Genomic DNA, 19146 nt, shown 5'->3' with positions numbered 1-19146 from the left:
CACCACTAGTGGTACTTGGACCACTTGTATAGAAGATGGGGGTTGATGGAATTAACCAGCGCCACCATCTGGAGAGTCATTTAAAAACATCAAACCCTAACGCTAACATGTATGCTGTCATACAACCAATAGACAAATTGCAAAGTAACAAAAAAAGTAAAATGAGTCTTCATTAACTGTCTACGTTATCCTTCACTGAAATTGTCATAAATTGCCATAAAAAATAGTCAACCTAAGCAAGTCACCATAGCAACCATCGGGCGGGTGGTGGGGGGTGCAGTAGTAGGCGGGGTTTCCGAGGATCCCAGCGAGCCCATTACTATATATACATATAGGCAGCGTTAACTTTTACATAAGCGAGCGAAATACGTTATGGAATCAATCAATTCAACGAATGCATGTTTTTGGGATGTGGGAGGAAACCGGAGTGCCCGGAGAAAACCCACGCAGGCACGGGGAGAACATGCAAACTCCACACAGGTGGGGCCGGGGATTGAACCCGGGTCCTCAGAACTGTGAGGCTGACGCTCTAACCAGTCGTCCACCGTGCCGCCGCAACACAATCTAACCCATGTGTCAAAAGTGAAGGAAAACATGCCTGCTTGAATGTGTGCTTGCCAACGTTACCCGACGCCTATTAATTACGATGATTTTAAAGAATATGACGTGGTCACAATAAAATGCTAAATCAATGCTGAAAATAACATCATATTCTCCCATTTTGGCCTTTAAAGTGCTCGATTCACAAACAGGCACTGTAGTAGTCAGCTTTTCGCGTGAGGGTCCTTTCGGTTTTGTAGGCGCCGAACGGAGCTACACAAAAAACAACAACAACAAGAGCCAAAAAGCGATAGTTTATTTTTGGGGGTGTTTTTCCCCCCTCATTTTTATTTGTTTACATTCGGACACACGGGGTGTGTGTGAATTTAGCAATTTCCCATGGCTTCCACCGCCGCTTTGCTGTCGTCCGCGGTGGATTACTACAACGACGAAGAGGAGCTCGACAGCGTGGACGACGACGACGAGCGGAGCTTCAGAGGGAGAGACTCGGAAGAAGGTAAAGAAAGAAAACTACGAGGAAAAACAACAACACAGCCTGGGCTCGCTCGGATGACCTACTTTCAGTTTGGCTCAACTAGTGCGTCTAATCTCATCTTCTTTCTTGCTGTGTAATGACGAATAGTATGTTTAGAAGTGTGTTCGAGGAGCTTGATCAATATCGCGATGGAGCACGCTAGTGCTAACAATCGAGTATATATTTAGTTAATAATCATAATAATTGAGGTAGAACCACGTTTTAACATGGCTGTTTAGTCTATGTGGCTACATGACGTAACAACACGTTGACGTCTTCCTAAATCTTTGAATTAATGTTCAATTTAAATGACACGCGCATCGAAACCGACTTTTTAAACGATAGCTCAATTATCTATTAGTGCAAACTGAGGCAGACGCACGCGGTGAAAACGTCCGGCCACTAGAGCAGAGCGCTGCCCCCCCTCCCTCTTTTGCTTTTTCCTTTTTTTTTTTTTTTTATAACAACACTCATTCATTCCAATGAGACGCGACGACATTACACAGAAAGGCGAAAAAAGAGACGCGGCGACTACAACAACGATGACAGCCATCCCAGGTTCGCTTTCAGAACTTCACACGTTTGCCACAATGGCGTGTCTAGTGTCGCTTTTTAATCGCGATTATATGCCCCCCCCCCCTTTCCACTGTCCTCAAAACAGCTGACTGAGCTAACTTGAGCTAGCACTCGCTTTGTGCTACCTTCTGAAATAAAAACGTCATAAAATGGGAAAGCTGCTGTGTCAGTTCCGCGACGCCCGGCCGGGATCACTTAGCCGAGCCGACTGACACCGGTTGGCTTTATTTGAAAGAAGGACACAAAGAAAAAGAAAGAAGCCGTGGACAAGTTCGATAGCCGGGCGGTCGGTCGGTCGGTCGGTCGGCCGGCTATCTGCTTTTCCTCTTGTCCATGCGGCAAAGGAAGTATTAGCCACCTTGTCACTTCCGGTTTCAAATGAGAGGCGAAGGAGCCGAGGACGAGGGTTCACGGCCTCCTGCGTGCGTTCGAGTGCCACGCACGAGCCATCGTGTCTGCAGACATGGCAGACATGGTGCAGAAACTTGGCAAGTTCATGGCGCTCACTTGTCGTCCTGAACCACAAACCCGTCAATAATTGGAGCCCATTATACTTGCCAGGAGTTTTGTCTTTGCAGATTTGATTTTAAATGTTAACGTGTGGGTCCGGTCACACTAGCGGGGATTGGATTATTTTGTTCATATCGTCCGATCTCGATTTTTATCACCATTTCGTAACATTATTATTTGTTTTAAAAATGTTTTTAAAGCATCTGCACTGAAAACTGAAGAAGCTAGAGAGTCGTTCAACATTTTTGTTGACAACACTCCTCATAGTCAATATTTAAAACGGTGACCCCAACATGATAGTGGCATATGAAGGAAATGAGGGGAAACAATTTTCATTTGACAGTGCAACAAATGTAGAAAAATATAACAACAGTGCACTAGTTTGGAGTCCTGAGTATTTTTGGTGGTACAAGATAGAAAATAAACAAGCTGCCCCGTCTGGGATAATGAAGACACCTTGGATTGTAAACATTTTCATTCTCCAGTTATTGTTGATTGTATTAATTCTATTTTCAAATGTGCATCGTCTTTCAGAACAATACAAATATATATATATATATATATATATATATATTTTCTCTCTCTCGTGGGTGAGGTATACCTATGATGAAAATTACAAGCCTCTCTTTCATCTTTTTAAGTGGGAGAACTTGCAGAATTGGTGGCTGACTAAATACTTTTTTGCCCCACTGTGTAGGATACTTTTGAGGTGCAACAATTAATCGATTTTAACAACAGCTAATCAATTATTAAATCAATTTACAACAATTTTGATCAGCCATTAATCGATGAGACCTTGTTTAACTTAAACGTGTCCAAATGCAAACATTTTCAGCCTCTCAACAGTAAATATTCAATTTCTATAGACCTCCATGAAAGCATCTTTCGTGTTTAATTCGAAATCAACACTTTTGCCGATTTTCTGACATGTCACGGACCAAACGAGTTTGTGCATTTTCTGCACTCTAATTTTCAAATAGTTTTTGAATAAAGGGCCAAGTTGAAATAACGGTTAACTTGAAATAAGTTATACAATTCCGTCCGTACACTACAAAATGCAGTTTTTGCTGACAGGCAAAATAAAGCGGCGATTTTGAGAGAGGAAAAAAAGTTGTCCTCTTGATGCCCAAAACACTTACGAAGATGAAACAAAAACCAAGTTACGGACCGTACTGTGGGTTATCCCACCCTAATACAAAAGCAACTGGCAGGATCCACCAGGGAGGCAGGTGGGGGGCTGGAAAAACCTGTTTGCCGGATGACCCCCTGCCGCAAATCAACTATTTTGCAGAGCATAATTTGCAATCAGGTCAAAGTGTTGTCCTCAGCGTTTGCTTGAAAATATTATCTCCACGCGGCAAATGTAGCTTTTACGCCATCTGCTGGGAAGGTTTATTATGTCAGGCTTGTGACGTGGTATCGGTGTCGTAGTATCGGAGCATTTTTATCAGTATCGGCGCATGGCTGCGTCGTATTGGGGAACGGCCTGATCTGTTCTGGAAAGTATTACAAGCTGTGCTTCTCCCGTTACAAGTTGAATGTTTTTTTTTTTTTTTTTTTTCCTTCTCCCGTCGTTGTCCTTGCAGACACGGAAGACGCTAGCGAAACGGACCTCGCCAAGCACGACGAAGACGACTATGTGGAAATCAAAGAGCAGTACGTCTTGAGCTTGAACTATTTTCAAGGTGTTTGTGATGGACGTACTGGAGGATATCACCTCCTGTGTGTGTGTGTGTGTGTGTGTGTGTCCGTTACAGAATGTACCAGGACAAGCTGGCCTCTCTGAAAAGACAACTGCAGCAGTTACAAGAAGGTGCCGTTGGGCTTCTAGCTATGCTAGATGCGAAATGCTAATCTGAGTGCACGAAGTTGTTCATTTGTTGAAGTAAAATTTTTTCCAATGTCCCTGCTGTTTGGGCAGGCACGCTACAGGAGTACCAGAAGAGGATGAAGAAGTTAGATCAGCAATACAAAGAGAGGCTGCGAAACGCAGGTGAGGAATGAGGACGGCCTACTTGACACTTTTATACAGCCTTTTTTTTTTTTTTTTTTTTGTGGTCTCCAAAGATCTTTTTAGCTAAAAAATGTACAATTTTATTCCCCTAAAATTACAACTTTTAATTTTCAAAATATATAAAAATAATAAAATAGTTTATTCTTGTAATATTACCGGATTTGTCTCGAAATGAACAAATTTACCACTTTAAATCTTGAAAATATACAACTTTATTCTGGTAGGTTTTTGACTTTTTTTTAAAAACGTTTTACTTATTTTCTTAAAAATAAAAAAAAAATAAAAAAATCTCAAAATATATTATTCCTGTAACTTTACTACACTATCTCGAAAATAAAAAAAATTCCCTTTTAAAAGACTGCATGGGTTTTCTCCGGGTACTCCGGTTTCTAACCCGGATCCAGCATACCCGCGACCCGAGAGAGGCGAACCGGTGTAGAAAATGGATGGATAGACTTGAAAGATGATAGCTTTTTATCTTGAAATTAGGGATGTCAGAAAATTTAAAATGTCAGAAAATGAATAAAACCGATCTTTTTCACCCAATCTCGATCAGCTAAAAATAACGTGATCGACCCCGATTTTTGATCGCTTGACATATACCTCCTTGAAATTATACCTATTTTTTAATCAACAATTTGACTTCTGTCTCCAAAATATAATTTTTTTAGGCTCTTGAGATTGCCTTTTTTCTCTTAAAAATAGACAGCTATTCTCGTAAGATTAAAAATTTCTAGATTCAATTATATGAAATAATTCTTGTAAGAGTTGCACTTTTTTTCCTCTCAATATATACTACTTGTGAAACTTTTTTTTCTCTCAGAAATATACTTTCTTCCTTGAACAGTCAACTTTATTCCTCAAAAATGTAAAACTTTTTATAACAAAAAAGCTATGCCCCCGCCTCCTAATATACAACTTTATTCTCGTAATATTATATCGCTAAATGACGCATATGAAGTATAATGTTGTAGAAGTGACATACTACTACTACTAATAATGATGATGATGATGTTTTTGTTTGTCCTTTGCAGATCTCTTTCTCCAGCTGGAGGTGAGTTAGCTTGTGAATAGTCAAACATCACAAATCACTGTAACTTTGTATTATTATTTTTTTTAAACTTTGCACTTGGCCATGACTTGCATGCGTCACGTTCAGACAGAGCAGGTGGAGAGGAACTACATCAAAGAGAAGAAGGCGGCGGTAAAGGAGTTTGACGACAAAAAGGTGGAGCTGAAGGAGAACCTCATCGCCGAGCTGGAAGAGAAGAAGAAGATGATCGAGAACGAGAAGTTAACCATGGAACTCACGGGCGGTAAGGCTTTTCCGAAAATCTCTTTTGTCAAACGGCAGATTTAGATTTAAAAAAAAAAAATAATTTCATCAGATTCCATGGAGGTCAAGCCCATCATGACCCGGAAGCTGAGGAGAAGACCAAATGACCCCGTGCCAATTCCGGACAAGAGACGAAAGCCAGCGCCTGATATCCTTTATGATGTACACACTGCCTCGTGTGGTGGAGTTGCACAACTGCAAAGAGTGCCAGCTGTCTATGTAATAAATGTATTAATTAGTTTTATTTAGAAATGTGACTTCTGTTGTATTATTTACTTTGTTAGTTTTGAAAAATGATATACACTGCATATCGAGTGCAAATTGAATTTTACATTTTACTTGAAGTAATTAAAAAAACAACATGCATTCATAAATACTTTCGATTTGAAGTTCAGTGTCAGTTTTACAGATGCCACATCTAAAAATATATTGTCCAGTGTTACTGACTTTTTTCGGGATGTGAGCCGTCGTTCCACGAAACTAGCATCGATGTTGCAGTTTGATGGAGCAACACATGTAGACAGACCGCATAACAATGCTCACAGGCATGTATTCTTTGTCTGCGAAAAACGACTCATATTACTGCGCCACTGTATATACAAGCAAAACACGTCATATTCAAACTTATTTATTCGGAATCTTTACACATACGGTAACTGTGATTAAAATTGTTGTTGTTTCCAAAGACGTTTGATTGTTAATTTTTTCAGCGTACCTTAACTCTTCACACCACAGCTCAATTATCTGCTAACAGACGACCAAATCATGGAAGATCTCCGAACGTTAAATAAGGTTAATATTTTAATTATTTAAAAAAAAAGTTGTGTTGAGCCATTTTGTGTTTGGTTAAATGCCTTGTCTTGTGTTTGCAGCTCAAGTCGCCGAAACGAGCAGGTACGACTCGACTCCCACAAGGACACGCATCTAACTTGGAGAGGGGGCGTGGTGAAAAAAAGTTGTTGGCGGGATTCAGCATTTAAAAAAACAACAAAAAACGTTTTATTAATACATAGTTTAAACCTTATAGACACCAAGATATGATTCCAATTGCCTATTGATGCCACAGGATGGCGGCAAAGCACTACTTTCCTATTAGACAGGGTTATGAGCTGACTGAATTACTCCTCCCCTCACTTCAACTTAGTTCCTTGGCACCAAGATGCAACACAATGGCATGTTTGTATTCGACAGGGCTAGGCCCTGACTAAATAAAGCTCCTCTCCCCACTTCAACATAGTTCTTTGGCACAAAGATGGTACCGAAGCACAACTTTTGTCTCCTCAACTCCAACAAAGTTTCCTGGGAGCAAAATGCCACATGTAGGCGGCGAAGCAGTTCCTTTGTCTAAATGAAGCTCCTCAACATAGTTCAAGATACCACAAGATGGCGTCAAAGAATGATGTTTACATTAGACAGGAGTATGGCCTGACTAAATGATGCTCTTCCTCTCAGGCCAACATAGTTCCTTGGCACCATCTTGGTGGAACTTTTATATTACAACCCCAATTCCAATGAAGTTGGGAGGTTGTGTTAAACATATAAAAACAGAATACAATGATTTGCAAATCATGTTCAACCTATATTTAATTGAATACACTACAAAGACAAGATATTTCATGTTCAAACTGATCAACTTGATTGTTTTTAATCAAATAATAATTAACTTAGAATTTGATGGCTACAACGCGTTCCAAAAAAGCTGGGACAGGCTCATGTTTCCCACTGTGTTACATCACCTTTTCTTTGAACAACATTCAATCAACGTTTGGGAACTGAGGACACTCATTGTTGAAGCTTTGGAGGTGGAATTCTTTCCCATTCCTGCTTGACGTACAGCTTCAGCTGTTCAACAGTCCGGGGTCTCCGTTGTCGTATTTGACGCTTCATAATGCGCCACACATTTTCAATGGGAGACAGGTCTGGACTGCAGGGAGGCCAGTCGAGTACCCGCACTCTTTTACTACAAAGCCACGCTGTTGTAACACGTGCAGAATGTGGTTTGGCATTGTCTTGCTGAAATAAGCAGGGGCGTCCGTGAAAAAGACGTCGCTTGGATGGCAGCATATGTTTCTCCAAAACCTGTACGTACCCTTCAGCATTAATGGTGCCTTCACAGATGTGTAAGTTACCCATGCCATTGGCACTAACACATCCCCAAACCATCACAGATGCTGACTTTTGAACTTTGCGTCCATAACAGCCCGGATGGTTCTTTTCCTATTTGGCCCGGAGGACACGACGTCCACAATTTCCAAAAACAATTTGAAATGTGGACTCGTCAGATCACAGAACACTTTTTTTTACACTTTACATCGGTCCATCTTAGATGAACTCGGGCCCAGAGAAGCCGGCGGCGTTTCTGGGTGTTGTTGATAAATGGCTTTTGCTTTACATAGTAGAGTTTAAGGTTGCACTTACAGATGTAGCGCCGAACTGAATTTACTGACATTGGTTTTCTGAAGTGTTCCTGAGCCCATGCGGTGATATCCTTTTCACATTGATGTCGGTTTTTGATGCCGTGCCGCCTGAGGGATCGAAGGTCACGACGGGCATTCAATGTTGGTTTTGGGCCTTGCCGCTTCCATGCAGTGATTTCTCCAGATTCTCTGAACCTTTTGATGATATTATGGACCGTAGATGACGAAATCCCGAAATTTCTTGCAATTGTACGTTGAGGAACATTGTGCTTAAACTGTTGGACTATTTTCTCACGCACTTGTTCACAAAGAGGTGAACCTCGCCCATATTTGCTTGTGAATGACTGAGCAATTCAGGGAAGCTCCTTTTCTGCCCAATCATGGCACCCACCTGTTCCCAATTAGCGTGTTCACCTGTGCGATGTTCCAAACGTGTTTGATGACCATTCTTCAACTTTCTCACTCTTTTTTGCCACCTGTCCCAGCTTTTATGGAACGTGTTGCAGCCATAAAATTCTTAAGTTCATGATTATTTTCTAAAAACAATCACATTTATCAGTTTGAACATGAAATATCTTGTCTTTGTAGTGTATTCAATTAAATATAGGTTGCACATGATTTGCAAATCATTGTATTCAGCTTTTATTTATGTTTAACACAACGTCCCAACTTCATTGGAATTGGAGTTGTTGACAGTGCTCTGGCCTCACTAAATGAAGCTCCTTCCCTCACTTCAACATAGTTCCTTGGCACCAAGATGCCACAAGATGGTGCCAAAACACTACTTTTGTCTAAATAACAGGTGTGAAACTGGTGGCCCGAGGGCCAGATCCGGCCCGCTACATCATTTTATATGGCCCGCGAAAGAAAATCGTGCGTCGACTTCGTTTCTTGCGAAAATATAAAATTTGCAACTTGACTTCACTTGTATTAACATTAAGAAATTGAATAATGAATAATTATATGAGTTGATAATTCATTTACAGGGGTTCACAGTCATAACTGCCCTCCGAGGGAAGTCATAACTACGATGTGGCCCGTGACAAAAATGATTTGGACACCCCTGGTCTAAATGAAGCTCCTCGACTCAATAGAGTTCCCTGACCCCAAAGTGCCACAAGGCGGCGGCAAAGCACTACTTAAGTCTAAACGAAGCTCCCCAACCGACCTCAACATCGTTGCTTAGATGAAAAAAGATGGCGCCAAAGCACTACTTTTAATATTAAACAGGGCTATGGCCTGACTAAATGAAACCCCTCCCCTTATGCCAACACAGTTCCTTGGCACCAAAACAAAACATGTACATTAGACGGGTTTGCGCTCACTCCTGAACATCGGAGGCCTTTACTTGTATGGTATACAGGAAATACAGTGGTGTGAAAAAGGGTTTGCCCCCCTTCCTGATTTCTTATTTTTTCGCATGTTTGTCGCATTTAAATGTTTCCCATCATCAAATCAATTTAAATATTAGTCAAAGACAACACAAGTAAACACAAAATTCAGTTTGAAATGGTTTTTATTTTTCAGGAAAAAGATAACTGTGGTTTATCATACCTGAGTTGAATGAATTTGTCCAGGCACTCCCAGGCCCGATACTGCCACACCTGTTCTCAGTCAAGGAATCACTTCAATAGGATCGGCCTGACAAAGTGAAGTAGACCAAAAGATCCGCAAAAGCTAGACATCATGCCGTGATCGAAAGAAATTCAGGAACAAATGAGAAAGTGTCAGTGTGGAAAAGGTTATAAATCCATTTCTAAAGTGGCGGGACTGCAGCAAACCACAGTGAGAGGCATTATCCGCAATTGGCGAAAACAAAACAACACAAACCTTCCCAGGAGTGGCCGGCCGACCACAATTACCCCAAGAGCGCAGCGACGACTCATCCGAGAGGTCACAAAAAGACCCTGTCACAAAATCCAAAGAACTGCAGGCCTCACTCGCCTCAGTTCAAGGTCAGTGTTCATGACTCCGGCAGAAAAAAAGAGAATAGCCTGCATGGCAGGAGTTCCAAGATGAAAACCATTGCTGGTTTGACTTTTGGGAATATACTCCGGTGTGTGTCCCATTACATCTGGCATCGAAGTAACGGCGCGTTTCAGAAAAAGAACATCGTACCAACAGTAAAATATGGTGGTGGTAGTGTGATGGTCTGGGGCTATTTTGGAAGACTTGCTGTGATAAATGGAACCATGATTACTGCTGTCTACCAAGTCATCCTGAAGGAGAATGTTTGTGACCTCCAGCTGAAACGAACTTGGGTTCTGCAGCAGGGCAATGACCCAAAACACGCCAGCAAGTCCACCTCTGAATGGCTGAAGAAAAACAAAAGGAAGACTTTGGAGTGCCCTAGTCAAAGTTCTGACCTGAATCCTATTGAGATGCTGCGGCATGATCTTAAAAAGGCGCTTCGTGCTTCGGATTGGGTATCGTTGGAATTTGAGCGATTCCGATTCTTTTAGGGGGCTGGGTCAAAAACGTTTGTATGGTTTAAATAAAGGGTGTCCAAATTATGACTATCCATTTTCTTAGCGAAAATGAACATTTGACTTGACTGTATCAATGTCAAACCTATGAACTAAAAGGCGATGTGTGTGCAACTAACCCAATTGACTTCATATTCATTAACTAGCATTGTTTAAATAGTTATTTGCGACTGTGTAATCGGCGGCACGGTGGACGACTGGTTAGAGCGTCAGCCTCACAGTTCACATGTTCACTCCGGTTTCCTCCCACATCCCAAAAACATGCATGAATTGGAGACTCTAAATTGCCCGTAGGCATGACTGTGAGTGCGAATGGTTGTTTGTTTCTATGTGCCCTGCGATTGGCTGGCAACCGGTTCAGGGTGTACCCCGCCTCCTGCCCGATAACAGCTGGGATAGGCTCCAGCACGCCCGCGACCCGCGTGAGGAGAAGCGGCTCAGAAAATCGATGGACTGTGTAATCATGTCAAATGGTTGCTATGTGCAAGTTTTAACTTGACTTCCTGTTTTAAGCATGTAGGCTTTTATTTTGAAGGGTACGTACCAGAACTCAGCCCAGCCCCTTCTTAGGTTTTTCACTTTTTCCACACCGGTCCAGCTAGGTTTTTCTATTTTTTTCTCCCTTAAAAATAAAAAAACATTGAAAAAATGTATGTTGTCTTTGACTAATATTTAAATTTGTTTGATGATGGGAAACAACAAGTGTGACAAACACGAAAAATCAGGAAGGGCGCAAACACTTTTTTCACCACACTGATTCTGGTAAACGTGTTTTCCTGTCTAACGCCGTGCGCCCGCCTCCCGCAGTGTCGCCGTCGTCTCCGGAGCACGTGCCCTCCGCGCCCATGGAGTACCCGGCGCAGCGCTTCGAGGCTCGCATCGAGGAGGGGAGGCTCTACTACGACAAGAGATGGTGCGTCCTCGACTGCAGCTCGAAAAGTTTGCGATAGGAAACTCTGTAGGAATTTTTATATGGTGGATCTCCTTGAGAATTCTCTAAAATGTCCTCTGAAAATGTCTGCGTCGTGGTTCAGGAGTAGGGAACGAGTGAATTATCGGATTCCGATTGGTCCATTCTACATTGTTATTCAAAGTCCACTAAGAAGCCTTTAAGTCGGGAGCAGAATATTTACTGTTCAAAGGCTGAAATTCCGACAATTTCAACTTCAATAAGGTCTGTAAATGATTAATCCATTATCAAAATAGTTGTTTCATGAATTTGATTAGTTGTTACACTCCTAACTGCAATGATCTGGTCTCAATTTATTCCCAAATGTACGTTTTTTTTAAACAACTAGCACGATCCAAAAGCCACTCACAATTTAAGTAATATTAATATTTGTGTTTTAGCAAAGCAAAGCCATTTTATTTATATAGCGCACTTCATACACAAGGTAACTCAATGTGCTTTACATGATTAAAAGCATTTAAAAATAAAGAAAAAAACAACAACTTTTTGCAGCATTTTGAATGAGCGGCCGCTGTTTAATGCTCTTTTTCGGGAGTCCAGTCAGAAGACCATTACAATAGTCAAGTCTACTTGAGATAAAGGCACAGATGAGCTTCTCCTGGTCTGCTTGACACATGCAAGCCTTCACGCTGGATATGTTCTTCGGATGGTAGAAGGCAGTTTTAGTAATTGATTTGATATGACTATTGAAAGTCAGGTCGGAATATATCAGAACACCAAGGTTTGGGACTTGATCTTTGGTTTTTAAAGAGCGTGACGTCAGGTATTCACTAACAGCAATCCTCTTTTCTTTATTGCCAAAAACAATTATCTCAGTTTAATTGAAGACAATTTTGGCTCATCCAGATATTTCTCCGTTTTCGACAGCGACACAAAACCTCAATTGATCTGTAGCCATCTGGAGACGCTGCTAGATATAACTAACTGTGTGTCATCTGCATAGCTATGACAGTCAAAATTCAAGTTCTGAAGAATTTGACCCAAGGGTAGCATATACAGGCCCTGACCCTTGAGTGACCCCAGAGTTCATTGCCATTCGATGAGATTGAACACTTCCAATGGTTACAAAAGAACTCCTTTCCTCCAGGTAGAACCTGAACGACTTTAAGGACTGTTCCCTTTAGTCCTACCCACGTTTCCAACCTGTTCAGCAGTGTATTATGAGCTAACATGTCAAAAGCCGCACTGAGGTCCAACAAGACCAGAATTGACACCTTCCCTCAGTCAGTAGTCAACCTTATATCATTTAGCGCTTTGATAAGAACAGATTCTGTACTGTGATGAGTTCGGAACACTGATTGAAATTTGTCAAAAAGTCCATTTAAGTTCAAGAAATTGCTGAGTTGATTAACAAAAACTTTCTCAACAATCTTGGCTATGAAAGGGAGATTTGAGATTTGAATAGCATCACGATTCACTGTTCAAACTGTTAGTGTTGCACGTGTCTGCCACCTTATTTTCCTAAAAAGAAGACAAACGTTTTCTGTTATGCTTTCCTAAAAAGAAAAAGTGAAAACGGTTGCTGTTTTTATCTGTTCCTGTTTATATTTGCATTTTGTTCCTAAACCGAAACATGGACTTCAAACCAAGGTAGAACCGTGATTTTTTTGGTGTACCGTTATACATTTATGTAATCAGGTCATAAAATGAGTATTTTATACGGACACCCCTGTCTTAAGTCATCATTTCCAGACCATTGAGATGAGATTGGATCATTTCCTGTCGCGTGCTGCTCGTAGTCACCACTGGATGGCAACATTTCAGCGTCCATGGCAGCCGCTTTTAAGTAAAATCGTTTTGGGTCACTCACACAATTTGACGTATTTCACCCAAAATTGGTTGTATATGCATGCGATTGTTGAAAACTTTAAGGGTCTCTTAGAACTGTCCTCATATTTCGTTAGCCTAGTAATTTCCTGGGTCATTTTTAATGTCTGTGGAAAACAAGAAAAACAATTCAACAGATAAGAAGAGCCCAGTTCCCTCAAGTTAACATTTACGGATTACCATGACCTGGATGACATAATAATAATAATAAAAATAAAAATAAAAAAAACACAATTGTTAACAAGCACATTGTTTTTTTTTGTTAATTGGTATCATGAAAGTAAGTTAAAAATGACCTAGGCAATTATGCTTTTAGGCTAGCAATTGGTGATGGTGCCACGAGTGCTCTTCCAAGGCAACATTTCACATATATTTGTATTTGTTTGTGTGTGAGTGCGAATGGTCGTTTGTTTCTAAGTGCCCTGCGATTGGCTGGCGACCGGTTCGGGGCGTACTCCGCCTGCCGCCCGGCAATAGCTGGGATAGGCTCCAGCAGCCCGCGACCCGAGTGAGGAGAAGCGGTAAAGAAAATGGACGGATTTGATCGAATGTTCCACTTCCCTCTGACAGTTTGAGGCGAGGAAAAAAAAGACTTCTGTTAAGAACATCATGACAAATGTGCCCACCCAACGATAAATCAATAGCACAGGACTGATTGTCCAATTATCTACCACGTCTTTGTCCACTGATGCAGTTCATTTTTCCTCATGATGACAACGAGAAAGCAGTTTTTAAAAAAAAAAAAAAAAAAAAAAAGAAGAAGATGAAGATGCACCTCAGCTCAGAGCATGGAAACAATTTTTGAGTGTATTTTGTAACTCCATGTTTTACTAATATTGTACAATACAGTGGAATTAAATGTATTGATTTGTAGATTTTTTGGGGGCGAGGGGGCGGCTATCCCTTGTATTTGCAGGAAAAACTATTTGTTTTCATAATTTTTGTGGTAAAATAAGCGTATAAATGTCCAAGCAGCGAATGAGTTAAAGGCCTTTGTGCTTTGTGTGTGTGTGTGTCGTTGTCGTCCTCATCGCCCCCCCCCCCCCAACCCCCCTTAGGTACCACAAGAGCCAGGCCATCTATCTGGAGTCCAAAGACAACACCAAGATCAGTTGTGTCATCAGCTCGGTGGCCACCAACGAGGTGGGCGCTCCTTCCCGTGACCCCGCCGGTCGGATGGCGTCTTTTGGTTTTAATGAACGTCGTTTTGTGCTTGTCGTCGGGTAGATTTGGGTGAGGAAGACGAGCGACAGCACGAAGATGAGGATCTACTTGGGACAGCTGCAGAGGGGAGCCTTCGTCATCCGGCGGCGGTCGGCGGCGTGAAAAAAAAAACACGCCCCCCCCCCCCCAAAAAAAAACTCTGTACATTAACCCCCGCCCTTCCTACTTGTACATTTATTCACCCGCTTGTTACATTTGTTTTAGCCGTCTTCTCTGGTTTTATCCATTTTCCCAAATAAATCAGATAACTGTCACGTGGGGTTTTTCCAGTCTTTGGTCCTGAATTAGCTTTCTTTTTCATGAAGGTTGGACTACAGGTCTTAGTTGCTGTCCCTGAATTTGAATCGTTTGTCTTACTCAGACATTTCGGTCCTGCATCACACGCAAGACGTTCGATCAAGATTCTCGTGGAGAGGATTTAATGTAGAATGGCCATTTCAAACCAAAATGGCTGACTTCCGGCGTCTTTTCAGGTACGGCCTCTTGAGACTTTTGGGGCTCGACTCGTCATAGACATGTCCACCAAATTCCATATTTGTAAGTGAAACCGCCTTCGGGGGGTGAACTCTGTTTTGGGCATGGCTTCTTGAGACTTTTTCGTGGGTGTACTCGTGATCGATGTGTACCAAATTTGATGTTGCTCATTGAAACTGGATTCAGGGGCTGAATTCCCAAAGAGATTTTTCACGTTTTTAGCAATCCTACTCGGATGAGTGTGTCTTTGAAGGACACCTGGAAAGGGCCTTTGAACCAAAATGGCTGACTTCCTGTGTGTTTTGGGCTATGGCTTCTTGAGACTTTCGTGGGTTTTTACTCATGATAGACATGCCTAGCAAATTTCACATCGCTAAATGGAACTGGCTTCGGGGGCTGGATTAAAAAAAAAACAATAATAAAATAAAAATAAATTCCTGGGGTTGCTATTGAGGCAATTGTTTTAGTGGCCAGCGTGTACATTTTGAGCAAGACTCTTGGAGGTCTCTCGCAAGTCGGTGGCGCCGCGAGCCGTCGGTGTCTCGTCTCGGCGGCGCCGTGCAACGCTTTGGCGCTTGTTGCTCGGCTGCATCGAAACCTCACCCGCGGCATCAATAGGAAATGAAAGAAGCAAATCCCCCGCCGACCTCCTCCAGTCGGAATGCGCCATTTGGTACTGGCGCTTTCATCTGCCCACACTCCAAATTGAGAATTCGCCGCACTGCACGTTCGCCAGCTGCGAGCACACCGCCGACTGCCAACGACGACAGCCGGTGGCGAACAGACGGCACTCCACTCCATCTATACGTGTGTGTGTGTGTGTGTGTGTGTGGGACTGCTTGTGTATGTGTGAGTGTTTGCGTGCATGTAATGTGTCGTGTTGAGTGTCTGCGTGTGTGTGTGTTCATATATGTCTATGTATGCGAGTATGTCTGTGCGTGCATGTGTGTGAGTATATTTGTATGCGTGTGTCTGTGTTCAAGCGTGTGTCTGTGTGTGTTCAGGTGAATCAGCGTGTGCGCATATGTGTTTGTGCGCGTGCACGGATGTAGCACCTACCCGAGGTTTTCCCTCCTTGTACCATCTCCCGTAATTTTGACGTTTGTTGCATTACGAAGTCAACTTAATTTGATTGATTTTTAATATTTATATTGGTGCCCGACCGATTAATCAGACAATTATTAGTAGCTCTTTTCAAATCTGCAAAAATAGGCCCTTATTTCCCCCCCCACACAAACACATTGCAACATGAGACAAAGATAATGACATTCAAACAAACATTCCTTCCCAAAACTGGCAAAATAAATCAAGAGAAATCAGCCCATTTTTATCTCTGTTGTAAGGTTAAACAAATACAAAAGGATAAAGTATTGTAAAACATTAAAATGTTCTGCCTGTAATTCATGTCTTTAGGGACCAAAACATTAGTTGATTCATTCACTATATATTTTTTTTAATTAATCGGCTGATTAATCAGTTATAGGAATTAATTGAGCCAAATATTGGAATCGGTTTGTTCTAAAAATATCCATATCGGTCGGGCCCTAATTTTCATTTTAATAAGCACATCGCAAATATGTGGCAATGTAGGTAATGCTAAGCTAGCATGTTATTGAATGGCATTTTTTATTTGAGTTGCAATTTATTTATCTATGTGACATTTTCATGGCATTTCTATTGATTTATTTTTCCCTTTTATTGATTTGAATGGCGTTTTCTTAGATTTATTGTTTTTTTTTTTCATTTATTTAAATTGTGTGATAATTTATTTTAGTGGCGAAACACCCCACGATTGTCCCATCGCAGGCGACGACAACAGCATTCTGAGGTTGTCCGCTCACCAAAACAAAACTCCAAAGAAGCGTCGTCACGGCGTCGCTACGGAAGCTTCTGGTGGATGTCGGAGCCGGAACGGAACGGACGCCCTTTTGTCACGTCACGGAAACATCTGCTCGTCCGTGGGCCGATTCCCGTCCGTCTGCGCTCGCTCGCTCGTAGATCATCCGTGTTTCGGCGTCTTCCGCTCCGACGACGCCCAAATAAAACGTCTTTGAGGTTCTGTTTGATTTGCTGATCAAGAACTACGGAGGCAGAGGGGTGAAAGGTCGGCGAGGACGGGAAGGGGGGGTGCGCACACCTTTGTTTCCCCTCACTTGAAAATTGTGGCCACTCGACCACATGCTGCGTCACCTCGTGTAAACAATAGGACTAACGATGCACTGATGCTCAATCACAACAAAGTCTCATATTTGCTTCAGAGGACTTGATTGGCTCATTGACATTCTTGTGATGATGATGTCACCGGCCAACACTGCGTAATTATAACATGAATGCATACACATACACAAAAAAAACATGAATACACACACACACATATATATATATATATATATAAAGCACATAATATTTATATCAAACAAATATGGAAGAATGTGTGTGTGTGTGTGTCAAGCAATGAGCTCACATTGCGCTTGTGGCCACTTGAGTCATGCAGCGTGTGTGTGCGTTTGTGTGTGTGTGTGTGTGTGTGTGTGTGTGCTTGGAGACAATGACGTTAAATCCAATGTGACAGCATTCATATTTCAGTGCATGCAAGAAGAGAAATATGGAAAAATGTTATCTCGTAATACGCATTCATTGGCCACTTTATTAGGTACACCTGCAATCTGCCTTAGCACTGTTGTACTCAAGTTGCTATCTTGCTATGCTAAATTGTTAGCATTCCTGCTGTTAGCATGTTAGCATTTCAATTAAAATTGGAAGTACAACCTGAGGACAGGATAAGATGTCAAATCGTTAGCCTGCTATGCTAAGATGTTATCTCCCAGGACCTGAAGTGGGCGACCAACATCAACTCCGTCCTCAAAAAGGCCCAGCAGAGGATGTACTTCCTGCGGCTTCTGAGAAAGCATGGCCTGCCACCGGAGCTGCTGAGACAGTTCTACACAGCGGTCATCGAATCAGTCCTGTGTTCTTCCATCACAGTCTGGTTTGGTGCTGCTACAAAAAAGGACAAACTCCGACTGCAACGGACAATCAAAACTGCTGAAAGGATTGTCGGTACCCCCCTACCCACCCTTGAGGACTTGCACGCTGCCAGAACTAAGACAAGGGCGTGCAAAATCCTCTTGGACCCTCCCCACCCTGGTCACCAGCTCTTCCAGCTCCTTCCCTCAGGTAGGCGCTACCGATCAATGCAAACTAGAACTAGTAGACATTCCAACAGCTTCTTCCCTCTTGTAATCAACTTCTTGAACAGCTAACTTACAATTCCATTACAACAAGCTGGCAATTTTTTGACTTGAGTTCGTTGTCACATTTCTGTATTATGTATTACTCGTGCACTCACTGTAGTTGTCTCGCCGTGCTGCACTATTTGCATATAGTGGCCACTCATGCCAGAGTAGCATCTGCTCCATTTGCACACTGATTGAGGAGTATCTGTAACATTTGCACAACCATTGTCCCAGATTATCGCAGTACTCGTCACTTTAAACCGCATACACTCCTTGAAGTCTCAGTGCCCTTTGCACAATGATCATTGCACCGGACTATTGCGATATTAGCCATTCGAACTGAGGACTCTGCATCTTTTTGCACAATTGTTGTTTGTTGTTGTTTTTTGTCAATGTCTTTATGTCTCCAAAGTCTCCTGTAAATTGACTGTCTGTTGTACTAGAGCGGCTCCAACTACCGGAGACAAATTCCTTGTGTGTTTTGGACATACTTGGCAAATAAAGATGATTCTGATTCTGATTCTGATTCTGATGTTAGCATACCCACTGTTAGCATGTTAGCATTTCATCAGTTTTTATTTGACGTCGAACCTTAGTACAAGACTTTTTGCAGGTGCCTTCTGATCGGTAAATACAACTTACATAAACTTGTATTCTGCGATTGGCTGGCAACCGGTTCAGGGTGTACCCCGCCTCCTGCCCGCTGATAGCTGGGATAGCTATCCAGCGCGCCCGCGACCCCCGAGAAGCGTGACAGAAAATGGATGGATGGATGAACTTGTATCGAGTTATTGCCATCAGTTGATTATCTTTCTTTCATAGCGTGTTTTTTGGCTGCCCATGTTAGAATATATATATATATATATATATATATATATAGATATATATATATATATAAAATTGTTTTGCCCATGTTAGATTTTTTCCTTTTGCCCAATCACATTTCGGCTTCCATGTGTCAATGTAATCTGACGGCCCACGACACATACACAATAATAACA

General features: G+C 42.0%; 1 protein-coding gene across 4 annotated transcripts; it reads left to right on the top strand.

Annotated features, from left to right (window-relative positions):
- The first annotated feature begins 763 nt into the window (after window positions 1–763).
- suds3 (SDS3 homolog, SIN3A corepressor complex component) lies at window positions 764–14689 on the top strand. Of its 4 annotated transcripts, none has more exons than XM_061768906.1 (12): window positions 764–1138; window positions 3748–3817; window positions 3919–3974; window positions 4083–4154; window positions 5210–5229; window positions 5335–5491; window positions 5564–5659; window positions 6242–6303; window positions 6384–6405; window positions 11222–11327; window positions 14270–14354; window positions 14439–14689. In XM_061768906.1, the coding sequence occupies exons 1-12, from the start codon at window positions 940–942 to the stop codon at window positions 14535–14537; spliced, it is 1044 nt and encodes a 347-aa protein (XP_061624890.1). In that variant the 5' UTR covers window positions 764–939; the 3' UTR covers window positions 14538–14689. The 4 variants fall into 4 exon arrangements, with proteins under 4 accessions (XP_061624890.1, XP_061624894.1, XP_061624891.1 ...); XM_061768907.1 differs by having other exon boundaries at window positions 766–1057; XM_061768908.1 differs by lacking the exon at window positions 764–1138 and adding an exon at window positions 1494–1633.
- Window positions 14690–19146: the final 4457 nt, after the last annotated feature.

This window comes from Phyllopteryx taeniolatus, chromosome 3, assembly GCF_024500385.1.
Source record: "Phyllopteryx taeniolatus isolate TA_2022b chromosome 3, UOR_Ptae_1.2, whole genome shotgun sequence".
Taxonomy (NCBI): Eukaryota; Metazoa; Chordata; class Actinopteri; order Syngnathiformes; family Syngnathidae; genus Phyllopteryx; species Phyllopteryx taeniolatus.
Note: the sequence above shows the minus strand (reverse complement) of the source record. Positions and strands in the feature narration are given on the sequence as shown.

Bases quoted from the DNA above. Each gene is read 5' to 3' on its own strand.
- suds3 (XM_061768906.1), top strand. From the start codon at position 940: ATGGCTTCCACCGCCGCTTTGCTGTCGTCCGCGGTGGATTACTACAAC. The intron at 1,139-3,747 runs GTGCGTCTAATC...TTGTCCTTGCAG, and splicing joins CTTTCAGTTTGGCTCAACTA to ACACGGAAGACGCTAGCGAA. The intron at 11,328-14,269 runs GTGCGTCCTCGA...AACCCCCCTTAG, and splicing joins CTCTACTACGACAAGAGATG to GTACCACAAGAGCCAGGCCA.